Genomic DNA, 12,585 nt, shown 5'->3' on the forward strand with positions numbered 1-12,585 from the left:
TGGGTGCACAATCCATAGGTTACGCTGTACAGTGTAATATCAATGTCCAATATGCACAATAGACTGACTGGAAAGGTGATTGCCCTCAGTCAAGTCCTGCAATAAGAGCAAAGATGTGAATATTTGTGTAAACTCTACACAGTTGTGTTCTGTGTGTCACTGAGCAGGCTGATACCCCATTTCATGGTCCCAATATCCATATGTTAGGCTGTACAGTGCATGTAAGTATGCCACCAATGCAATTCTAAAGTCTAATAAATCCACAGTGCGATTTCAACTGAATTTAACTTTTTGGTGTGAAATTAACAAATTATTGTATTTTTAAAAAAAAATTATAAAATAACATTCCGACCTTGTTTAGCATGATCTAGTCCAAATATGGCATGAATCAACGATTTGTATTGTTTTGAATCACTTTCGATGGGGGACATTTATTTTGAAGGCAAACCGCAAATTCCCCTAGTGTGGCTAGCTTCACACAGATCGTAGGTTGCTCTGTGGACGCGCGCGGTCACGTGAATACTACCAGGCCAGGCTATGGTTATAAGAAGGATTACATACTATACTGTGTTATGAAGTGGATGTGTGGACAGGACAGAATACATATTTTTTCACGGCACTTCGATACAAAGTGATTTTCGTAGCAGGTTAAGAGAGCATTTTTGCGAACCCTAACCCTTTTCCCAACCTTTAAGCTCAGTCTTCTAACCTGTTACACATATTCTCCTAACCTGTTAAGTTTTCCTAGCCTCTACTAAAAAGTATCTTCGGAATCAAAGTGCCATGAAAATAGTTTTTCCCATGTGGACACTCAGCAGTTGAAGGGCTGTTGAAGGGAGGACGGCTCATAATAATGGCTGGAACAGAGCAAATGGAATGTATTTGATACCATTCCATTCATTCTTCTCCGTCCATTACCACAAGCCCGTCCTCCCCAATCAAGGTGCCACCAACCTCCTGTGGTGGACAGTCTGCAGAATCAGTGATGACAGTCAGTGAGCTATGGCCTCGTGTTAATATCTTGTCTTTAGGTATAAAAAGATTCAAACAAATACCGAAAAGGGCAATTGAGACAGACTGGTTTAGACACCTACATGGCCTAGATCCCAATACTGTACTCAATTTGCTATAAAGAAAACACCCAAACACAAAATATTAAAATGTTCTCCACTTTATTCAGCACTTATGTGCAAGACAGTAGTCAAAGTGGCATCAACAAGTTTTGAGTTTGCATACAAACTGTGATGTACTCACTCTTTCTAAACCCCTCCTTGGAAGATTGTTATCAACACTAAATCAATCAATACAAATCTATGACAGTATTGACTATCAGCAATAGTTACACTATGAACAGGATACAATAATTTAATATTTATGGTTATAATACATTGCAGATAAATGATAATGTGCGCTTTAGCCTACCTAATACTACAAAACGGATAAAGATTAATACATATATGATACAATACATTTGCAGTTTTAGCACCATTCTTTGTGATATTGTGTTGAGCAATTTACATTAGCAGGTCCCTATAACCACAGGACTCAGTTCCTATATGCGTCTAGCTTCTCCTCAATATTACAAAAGTTTGGATCAGACATGCCTTTTCTTACATTACCCAAAACATATAGTTACAGCCAGCACTACGAGTACTGTAGCTACCAATTTCACTTGTGGCTGGTCTCGCAAAGTCCCATAACTGCTCCCTAAAATGTGGACGAAACCTGTTTGTGTTTGTTTTCTATGCCCTTATAAGGACACTGTTGGGAGTGGTTGATCCCTTCTCAAGAATGTAGCTTCATGATGGTGAAATGGAAGAGAGTATTTTCTCTCTCTCCAGTTTGCGTAGTAAAGAGTCTGTTTAGAAGGGAGGAGGTCCATAGTATGCGGTGTATGCTGCAACGATGCCTGCTGTCTCCGCCATGTGCTCACAGGCCAGGTTGAGCTCGCACACCTCACTCAGACTGGAGAGCGCGAGAGAGAAAGTTGGGGTTAATTGACTTCTCATCAATTACACATTACAATTACAACTGTAGGATAAATGTACTTTATCAATTTGTTTCATGTGATTTTTTTTACAAAACAGCAGTGATATTCTGTATATTTTGCTCCAGTCATTTGGCTTGTATGAAGTACAGTAAGAGTGTTGCCTAAATGTAAACATGTGTAGGGTGAAATGTAAACAGATTATTTGGCTTCTTGGCGGTGACGATGCAATTAACATTCCACACACTTTTTCCCAAGCATCATTGCAACATCACACATTCTAACACCAAATCATGTGAGGTAACACCCTTGACTGTTAAATGACTAAATGAGGCATTCAGGAAAGCGAACACCCCTAATTATAGTAGGTCACATTTGACATGTTTGTGACAGCTGTTTGCTGGCAGATAGCCATAGTAGAGTGTGTCTATTTGCTATAGAGAATGTTGTCTTAATGTAGAATAGTCTATTAGCTTGTACATTTGCTATAGAGCAATGGTAGAGTAGTTCTGTGATGTGTTCTAGAAGTGTGTGTGTTCTAGAATTTCGAGTTCTAAAAGTGTATTGGAGCCTACCTCTCCACCTGGGTGAGGGTGAAGGCAGCAGCTGCAGGTCCAGCCGCCCTCTTCCTCCTCAGCAGCACTGAGGCCAGGTCTCTCTTCATAATCACGTCTGGCTCTGTAGCTGCAGCTGGGTCCTCTGCCGTAGCTGGAATACACACACACACACACACACACACACACACACACACACACACACACACACACACACACACACACACACACACACACACACACACACACACACACACACACACACACACACACACACACACTTCAACCCTTACACAGTACAAATGGGGTTTTGCTTCCTTTTTAGAGCAGCTACGGTAGCCTATATTTATGAACAGTTTAACTTCCCATTTTGTTTTATAAATGTCAACACAAACCTGTACACATACTCTTACACATTTCCTTAAACTGATACCATTACAAATCTATGTAGATCTGCATATACTGCATACACTATCTGCTCTTATCAATGCATCTGTTAACTTTACATCAGCACACTGCTGAGCAATGACACCATTTAGAGTTAGTTAGAGAGATGCCAGACCTTCAGCACTAGCTGACTCTGAAGAAGCAGACTCTGAAGAGGATGAGGAAGAGTCCGAGGAGGAAGAGGAGGAAGCTGATGAAGATGCGGAGGAATCTGCGGCTGGTGCTGGTTCAGCGGCAGGGTCAGGAGCAGGATCGAGGACCACATCAGGAGCCAGATCTGTTGAACAGAGAAAATCCCATTGTCTCGTTATAAGCATGTATGAGCGTTTATGTCTTATTATAAAACATGTTACGTTAGTTCTCTCGTTAGTTAGTCTCGTTCAGAATACATTGTCACAATCAGAAGTTATGATGAAACAACACAATATGCTTTCCCAACTTACCGTTCATGGACAGGGAGACCGACAGAACGGCCCAAATGGTCAGGAGAGTCAGAGACCTCATGTTGTTTTGGGGTTGTTGTCTTGCTGCTTTCTTGAACTACCAGTGAGTGGTAGTAGTAGAACTTTGGTTCTTTCTCTCCTTCTTTCAATGCCTTCTTCACTATATATCCCTCCATGGTCAATATATACTGTAGTCATCCCCTCCCAATCAGATACAATATGGTCAGATTATGTGATTGGTTAGGGAATCGAATGTCAACTTGTACCACTTCCACTTTCCTGGACACTCATCACATAACAACCCACACACCCGACAGGCACAGGAACTGGCTAAAACACACCCACACAAACATACACACTCGATGTGGCATACATACATGTACACGCAACCCATATAGCGGAACCAATAAAATGAAACAAGTAGGGATGTGTAAGAAGGTTTCTAAAAATGGAATTCTTCTTCTATGTAGCCCCTTTAATTGCACAGGGAATACTACATTTGATATAGAATGGACCTTACATAATCATCACACCAAGAATATTGTGTCTGAAAACAGAAAAGTGCTGGTTTGAAAATTAATATAGGCTTTGACTTGAGAAATATTATGAGGAACATAGGCTATTTCTGGCATTGTTATTGTTGTAGTGTATAAGTAACTTCCAAACTAAAGGAAACATCATCATAAAACATCTTCATTCAATTTGGTTGAGTCAAAGATCTCAGATGTCACAAACTAAATAAAGGTCAACTGGGCCTGCCCAGCTTTTTTTTCTACATGACCCTAAGCATGATGGGGACCAGGAACCACACCTGTGTGCAACTGGTTTTAATGTCTATTGTCTGGAAGCACCTGCTTTCAATATACGTTATATCCCTCATTTATGCAAGTGTTTCCTTTATTTTGGCAGTTACCTGTATGTGCATGCTAAATTAAATCCTGTATGAGTTATATTATTCACGTCAATTATTCTGAATTCCAACCGATAATTTCCCCATTTTGGTCCAAATGGAATCAAACCTGAAATTCTCTGAATTATTCCATCCCCACCATTCATTAGTGGTATAAATAATCCCAACAGAATACAAAAAAACGGGTCAGAATAGAAGCAATACATCCTCTAAACTAAGACATTGTCTACATAAAGTTGTGATTGGATTTAAATCAGGCCCCAGCCAGTGGCGTTTAGCGGAGACCCTGGATCTGAGTTGCTGAGAGGCTCAGCTCCTGCCTCAAACTCCCACCCCCACAAACCCCAAACTACAGCCCAGCTCTACCACACACTACTAATCGAGTGACTGGGAACAGCACCGAGACCATTATGTGACAGAGATTAATTACAGCCTACCAGTGTCCCCACTGAAGCCACAGCCGTTCACTATATAAAGGCTGGGGGCCATTCAATTCCAGACTAGATCCACAGCCATCACGGTTTAAACTAACTTTTAACGACCCAACTGTTACAGCCACACTTGATGTATTTTTGCATAGCACAGGTATAAACAGCTTGCCAGGGTTGCCCATATGTTAAAATGCACAATGAGTGTGTGTGATATGCATATGGATTGGATAGATTTGTTTTGGTGGGGGCCTAATATAGACTGTGGTTGGTCGATCATATAGAGATACAAGCTTGCATCTGATATTGGCTGATTTCCATATTTCAAAAACCAGATTGTAGACTGAGAGTAAAAGCCATATTGAAAGGTAAATATGGTAGATAATCAATATGTCTTGATGTGATATATTTATATATTTCGGCGCCGACACCAGCCGCTCTACGGTGTGTGTTACAATGAGAAATACCATGGCCCCTTCAGCTGTAGCAGACTGATCTTTGTTGTCAATCTCTTTGCTGGTCTGGTCTTGGTGCGAAGAGGAATCTGTTGTTGCTACATCCATTTTTTGAAAATATATGATGTACATTGGATTTGAAGAATATAACTAAAATGCTCATGGAGCTTAGTTCAACTGTCAAACCCCATACAGAACCTTATGATAAGGAGCTTGAGTTTAATCTTTAATGTTTACAAAGTGAATGTAAACAAATCACTGTGTAGCTTCTCAAAACATGGTCAAAACTATAATTTTGAAATCCTGGATGGTCAGTCCCTGAATTTGCTCTGTCTATGAATTTGAGACTGGTTATATTTGTCCATAAAGTTTAGAAATGGGAGAACGCCTTGTTTTGTTTCAACTGTTTGGTATGGTTTAACTGCTGATTGCTGCAAGGTTTGGATAGTGTTGAATTTAATGTCTGGGTCAGCATCCATTTTTGTGAACGCGTTTAATGCAGGAGGACAAAGTTTGAGAAAACATTTACCACAAAATCCCCGGTTGAATAAAAAAGTAGGTTAAGAGTTTAGGCTTTTTGCAGATCAGGTCTGTTTTTAGTGTGCATTTTGTTGAAAATCACATACAGTGCAAGCCACATAGTAATCTGGACAAAATGTTTTAGGTTCTCCCAGTGCCGAAAGTATTACAGACAGAGACAAGGGAATTTAGCTCATTCAGGCAGAGACAAGTGGGCCCTGTGAGTCATTCAGATAGAGACAAGTGGCCCTTAGCTCATTCCAGACAGACAAGTGGCCCTTAGCTCATTACAGACAGAGATAATAGGCCCTTAGCTCATTCCAAAGACACAAAACTCTGCTTCACCATGGGAACAGTATTTTGATTGAGTTTCTATTTCCCGAATTAACTCAAAGGATATCAGAATATCGATTTTACAACGTCGCCTAAATTAATCAATTTCCTCTACAGTCTCATTCTGAGCGATCGCATAATCCCGGAATCTGCACGACCCGGGCTTCCCAATGAGTTTACCACACCAATCTTAGTTGATTGTTTATTTACTAGCAAGCTAAAATGATGATTAAAATACACATACACAAAACACAGTCTAGATATTGATTAGGACTTGGTATAGCGGGCCAACACACTATGGCGCGTGTTACCCAAAATAGGGATTTAAAAAGAGAGAAATCAAGAAAGTACACAAGAGAAATATACATTTGGGTTCATTTGTCAGCCATGCTTATTTAAACCTAGCCTTGCCCCGAACTGCCGCTCTTATGGGTCCAGAATATAATGATGTAATTACGTGTTGGGGTCTCAGGTGGGAAGCTCCGCGTGTGTCGTTTAGGCTTCTCTGTGGCGCACTTCTCAAGGCGCAACTCTCTGGTTGTCCTCACGATGTCGGTGTCCTTCTTGGCTAGTGGTCTGATCCTCGCCCTTGTCTGAAAGGGGTCTTCTGGGACAGACAGCTCTGTATCAACTCACACTTGACTCGAGCGGTGTAATACCACGATTCAATGGAGAGTGGGGGTTGGGAATTCACCCGTTAGACACAGCTACTCGTCCGTGGCTCGTGTAGAAAAGATTTCTTTGTCTTCAACCTTGTGTTTCGTTTTGGGGTTCGTTGACTTTGTTGGACCTTAGCTGCAGCTTGGGGTCAATAGTCTCCTATGTTAATTCTTCACTCTCCTGCTTCTTATACCCTCGGGTCAGAAGTGGGCGTAACCGCCTTTGGGGCAATTCTCTGGGCGGACCAAGTTAAAGGGCAAGGCCTACATTTTAGACTAAAATCCTATTTTAGACACTACCTTCACATCTCATCTTTACCAAAACATTCTCTTTGTTTGGATATTTTCCACACAGCGTACAATGTATAAACATCAGGCATATACTGGGAAAACTCTTAAAGGTACAATGTTTTCATAATAGCGTCATCTCTTAACCTTTAATAACAATTCAAAAGTTACATACATTTTCATATTCCACCTCTCGTCATGACCACCATTGTGGCTGGCGGAAACCATTGTTCCAAAGTCCCTTTATTGCATGTTTTAATGTTCTGAGGCCAGAATTTCCATTGTGAGGACAAAGGAATTTCTCTGTGGCCTAAGGTTTGTTATAGGCGTGAGGGGTCATAAACCCCCACATCTTCAGACCCCTAGATCTCTCCTCCTCTGTTGGGGGTTTGGGGATAATCTGTGGGGTGGTGGTCTCCTGTACCCTGACTGATCAGACAGTCATACAGTCCCCCCTCTGGTAGGTTCAACTTGGAATGATTCTGCATGTTGCAGCCCACCATAAGAGTACCATCGGATGTCCTGGTCTGTGGATCATCACAGCCCCCCTTTGGTGGTTCACCTGGTGGCTTTCCGCAAGCTGTGGATCACCACCAGATGGACCTAGGAGGTCTGGCGGTGGCTCTGTGTTCCGGCCGTCGTCCGGTTATCCCGGCTAGTGGCCCTAGGCAGTAACGGGCGTTAATAACGCACAACACTCAGGCAATACATCATTACATTTCCTCCCCAAGCGGGCGGGTCTTGGCTCTAAGGCTTCTAAGTGTCAAAGGTAATGAAAGGAAAAATTGGAATAAAAACATAAAAGTATACAAAATATGTCTACCACACCTTAATCATCTAATATGGACTATGTTCTATATATGTCCAAGGTCTTGGCTAAATAGCTCTATCATGGCATTGTCTCTAATGTATGTCTAGGGTGATCCTACTTGCAGGTGGGTAGTTAAGGCACTTGGAAAAACTTGGCCCCTGAAGGCCCAAAGCTTACATTAGGGACATTACTGGGCTGACCTAGCGGTTCGGGAGAGGAGGCTGGGACTGGGCCCTGTAAGAGGTTTTCGGATCCATTGCCAACTTTCCAAAATCGGGATCGCTTCCGTCCAGGGTGATCCTAGTATACGACCTCATTAGGTTTCCTTGCACGTGTGCGCCTGTGTGTCGTAGTGGTGCCACGCCGGGAAATGAGACCAAGGATCATAGTCACAGTCAGGATACTGTCGGCACCGTCCAAGAGCGGGCGACGGACCAATCTTTTGGTCTGTAGTCGTCGGGTCGACTAACAGTGCCTCATCCAGTACGCTAAGATCAGCAGTCATGGGTCCCTCGTGCTGGATTTGGTATTGAATGGCTTGTGTAACTCAAGGGAGCGTTTAGCAAAAGCGTCCGGCATTTCAATCTCTGTGTTATCCGGTCGTCGGGAAGGTGGTATAGAGCGGGTCGTCTCGTGAATAATCGCGCCCCCTCTGGTACCGTAGCAAAAACAGTCTGGTTGGGGAGGTTCAGTTGGGTGATGGAGTCATGGCGTTCGTAAGTCATAGTGGCGGGCGCGAGCGGTGTGTTGACCAACCATCGGTTCCCTACCACCTCCACTTGTGTGGTGGTGGCCCCATCCCTAGCTGTTAGTTTGGCTCTACGGCGTTCTTCGCTGGTGATAGCTTTAATACCACAAAGGCGCTCGGTGTTATCCCTGACAAATGGTTTGCTAGGACAAAGGTAGTGGACATCTTTGGTTAGAGTGCACATTAGCAGGTTAGGGGTGAGATAGAAATCTGGGTTGTTTTCCTGGTAAGCTACAACTGGGGCGTGGCAATCTTTGCGTGGGTACTGTCGCGCCAAAATCCTACATTGAGAACCGTTTTCAATCTATAGATATTCTCCAGTTCAACAACCGGCGGCGTCAGTAGAAAACCCACTTCATTCGATCAACATCAGCGTGTATTGGGATGGCCGACCCCAGACGATAGGCCAAATGTGACTGTACGGCCTTATCGTGGTTGAAGTAGCTGGGTCAATATGTCGTGCACCATTGAGAGGGGCACTAGATATGAGGGATTCTATTCATGGCCAAGTGGTCCATAGAAGAGCTAACTTCACGGAGAAAATCCTCCAGTAACAATCGAACCAATTGGACATGGCATAGTCATGGTTCATGACCTCTGCTAGCTTTCCTACAGACAGGATAGTTTTGTTCAGGAGAGTAGCGTGTGTGTTGACCACCAGATAGTGTCCTGGAGAGACTTTCCCACATGTTGCAACCTAAGGGCCTGTGCCTTCATCTGTTGCTGGATAAGTGGCATTTCTTCAGTAATCTCCCTAACATTCCTCTTGGCTGTGGCTAGACTGACTGCGTTGGCGGCAGTGGTACCTAGGGCAAATAGTGACCCTACGGCTGCCCCTATCGATAGTAGCGCCCCGCCGAATCGTTTTCTCGCCTGGGCTCAGCTAGTTCTGACTGTGTTACTGTGAACTTTTGGAGTTGGGCCAACATATGGGCAGTGTCTAGCTGGGCGTGTAATTGCCTGGCTGGTCCAGTCAGCCCCGGCCCAACTCAAATGCGCCGCAGGTGGAATGTGTTGGCGGTACACATTCTCTGCATCTGGCGGACATATACCCTCTGCGTGTGTACTCGGCGGTTGGTTGTGAGGAGTCCTGGATCGTCGCGGAGAACGATTCCCGTCGGAGTCCGTTCGTGATTCGTCTGCTGGGTTGGTTTTGACCAGGGCGCAGAGTGTCAGGATCATCCAAAGGAACTCCATCCTACAGAAAGCATAATCAGAGATTGTTGGATTATTTCAGTTATTTGTGTTAAGTAAACAAAAATAGTTTTGACAACTATTTTTCTGTTTTTCTTATTTTTAATCAGTACAGCGCAGGGCGATATCACTAGTGACAACAGATGTATATCTGGTAGCTGGGAAGAGAATAAAAGATATTAGGTGCAGCGTGCTGGTCTCCTGGAAGGGATCACTGGTATTAAGAATTTTCTTAGTACCTCTGGTTTTGCTGGGGTTTTTATCTATTCGGTGCTGGCTAGCACCCCTTCTATTCCCATGGGGGAGTGTACAACTTGATTTGGTTCGGTGGCCCACTTTAATGTGGCGTTTTGTCGACCTTTGCTGATTTTGATCTGGTAAGCTCGGGTGATAGCTTCACCACAATCTCGTGTGGCCCCGTCCAGTGGGGCGGGAACTTTGTTGCGGCGCCCGCGGGTTTGGTGTATATGTAGTACCACACCTTATCTCCGACCTCGAACACCTGGTGTGAGGCTTTTTGTCGTAATAGGTCTTGTCACCTTCTGCACTTCTTTCCAATTGTCCTTGGCGTACGCAAGGTAGTCTGGAGATGGTTCCGCACGTCGGTCACGTGTTGATGAGCCGTGTAGGCGGTGGCTGCGGCGACATCTCCGGTTGGTACAGGAGATGCAGTGGAAGGGTCATTTGCCGGCCCGTCATCATCTCAAAGGGTGTCATTCCCGTAGACCTGTTGCGTGTGGCTCTGATTGCCATCAGTACCAATGGGAGTTTGAGGTCCCAATCTTTGTGGTTGGCTGCCACATATTTCCTCAAGATTCTGACAATTGATTGGTTGCTCCTTTCTCCCCCCGAGCTCCTAGGGTGGTCGCGATGTGGAGTTTAGCTTTGACTCCCAGGAGTTTCCACAGTTCGGTCGTTACAGCTGCCGAAAAGTGGGTTCCTCTGTCGCTGTCCACGGTTTCTCCTGGCAGGCCGAAGCTTGACTGGCGTGGTTTAGCAAAAAAGCGGCAGTGGTTTCCGCTGTGTCATTGGTCGGCGGCGGGCACTCCACCCACTTTGTGAATGCGCAAGTCACTGTGAGGAGGTACTTGTTGCCTCTGGCCGACCTGGCAACTGGGCCGACCCAGTCGATCTGGATCGAGCTCCAGGGGAAAGACACACCCTTGCGTTGCAGGGGTGCTCTGTGAAAGTGGCTTGGTGGGTTGAAACTGGCAGCAAACTAGACACCCCCTCACGTATCGTGCCCGTTTGTTCCATGTGAGGCCAGTGGGCCACCTGTCGCAATGTTTCACATGTACCTTGACCCCCTATGGCCTCCACACGGCTCGTCGTGGGCATGAGCTATCATTATCCCCCTCTGTGTTTTGGAACCACCCACCTTCGAGCGGTGTCGGTTTCTGAAACATACACCAATAGGTCATCTACAAGTGTGAGGTGCTGTTTGGTTGCGTACAGCGAGACGCAAGTCGTGTGAACCTGCCAAAGCCAGTTCGGACACTGGGTGGTTGACAGGATCCGACGGGAATGCCATCAAAGTGGCGGGGACTCATCTTGGTGTTGCATTGCTACCAGGTCGCCATTCATGAATGAATGCGTTAGCAACACGTTATGTTCGTGCGAAGGCGTTTTCCGTGGTGCTACGTGGCTACGGCGTTACCGCGGACACCATAGCTTCCTCAGTGGGTTTCTCGTCTCGAGCATCAAACACCCAAGGGGTGCCGTGAATTGCACCAGATTTCGCCATGCTGTCAGCATGGTCGTTTGCTAAGTTTGTCGCGACCAGGTGATTTGGAGTGTCCCTTGACTTTCTTCCAATACACCTGTATGTGGTGTTTGGTGATGAGGTCATCACAAGCTAGAATGAGCTCTTTGTTTTTCACCTCTTTACCACTTGAAGTAGTCATGTGCTTTTGTTTCCAAAACGGCAAGTGGCATAAGAAGGTGAGTCTCGCGTGGTTTGGTCGGTGCAGATCGCCAGTTCTGCCAATTCGTGTTTTACCGCTGTTTGCAGGGTGATCAACCCGCCAGCCACTTCTGCAAACTGGCTGGTCTTGTTGCCGAGCTGAAATTGAAGTGGTTTTGCACGGAATGTCGTTGTGCCATACCAATCCCACCCCAGCTTGCAAGTGGTCTAGATGGCGGTAAGAACAGCCATCTACAAATGCCATCGGCATGTCGAGACACACGTTCTCTTGAAATAGTGATGGTTCGAAGGCAATGGCGGAGGCGATGTCACGCGGGGGTGGTCGGTCGGTTTCATCGTCACCACAGTGTTGACACACCGCCAAAGCACTGCCCAAAGGCAGGTTTTTGCTTTTGCGTAGTTGATTACTACATCATGGCTCTGCAGCGTCATGAGCCAAGCCGCTATCCTGCTGTTGTGTACAGCACCCTCACGTTCGTTGGCTTTTCAGAAAAGTCACAGGCTGGTGACATGTTTCTATGATCACCTTTTGTCCCCGACATAACTGGTGAAGTGTTTGATTGCCCAGACTGTCGACAGCGGCGCTTTTTCGCAGTCTGAGTATTTGTGTTCGGCGGGGTTGGTGTTTTGCTTGCGTAAGCAACCACACGTTGTCTTGGTGTATTTTTGGTACAACCCAGCGCTAAGGCAGTGCTCTGAGAAACCGACTTCCAAAAAGAATGTCTTGTCTTTGTTGGGGTATACCAGGCAGGGTGCCTCGCAAAGCAGGTTTTCAAGAAGCCACCGCTTCGTTGTGAGTGGCATCCCAAGCGAATGGGGTGTCTTTCTGAAGAAGGTGAGTCAGCGGTTTTGACAAGTCGGCGTGTTTTCGATGAATTGGCGGGA

General features: G+C 45.2%; 1 protein-coding gene across 1 annotated transcript; it reads right to left on the reverse strand.

The window, feature by feature from the left end:
- Positions 1–1,155: 1,155 nt before the first annotated feature.
- On the reverse strand, positions 1,156–3,626 carry LOC123736111 (osteocalcin 2b-like). The gene is made up of 4 exons (XM_045713152.1): positions 3,432–3,626; positions 3,104–3,265; positions 2,563–2,695; positions 1,156–1,965 (listed from the first exon to the last, which is right to left on the reverse strand). The coding sequence occupies exons 1-4, from the start codon at positions 3,490–3,492 to the stop codon at positions 1,863–1,865; spliced, it is 459 nt and encodes a 152-aa protein (XP_045569108.1). The 5' UTR covers positions 3,493–3,626; the 3' UTR covers positions 1,156–1,862.
- Positions 3,627–12,585: the final 8,959 nt, after the last annotated feature.

This window comes from Salmo salar, unplaced genomic scaffold (genome assembly GCF_905237065.1).
Source record: "Salmo salar unplaced genomic scaffold, Ssal_v3.1, whole genome shotgun sequence".
Lineage (NCBI taxonomy): Eukaryota > Metazoa > Chordata > Actinopteri > Salmoniformes > Salmonidae > Salmo > Salmo salar.

Excerpts from the sequence above, each read along its gene's own strand:
- LOC123736111 (XM_045713152.1), bottom strand. The coding sequence starts at position 3,492 with ATGAGGTCTCTGACTCTCCTGACCATTTGGGCCGTTCTGTCGGTCTCC. Across the intron at positions 2,696-3,103 it reads AGAGTCAGCTAGTGCTGAAG|CTACGGCAGAGGACCCAGCT; the intron begins GTCTGGCATCTC and ends TGTGTATTCCAG. Across the intron at positions 1,966-2,562 it reads ACCCTCACCCAGGTGGAGAG|TCTGAGTGAGGTGTGCGAGC; the intron begins GTAGGCTCCAAT and ends CGCGCTCTCCAG.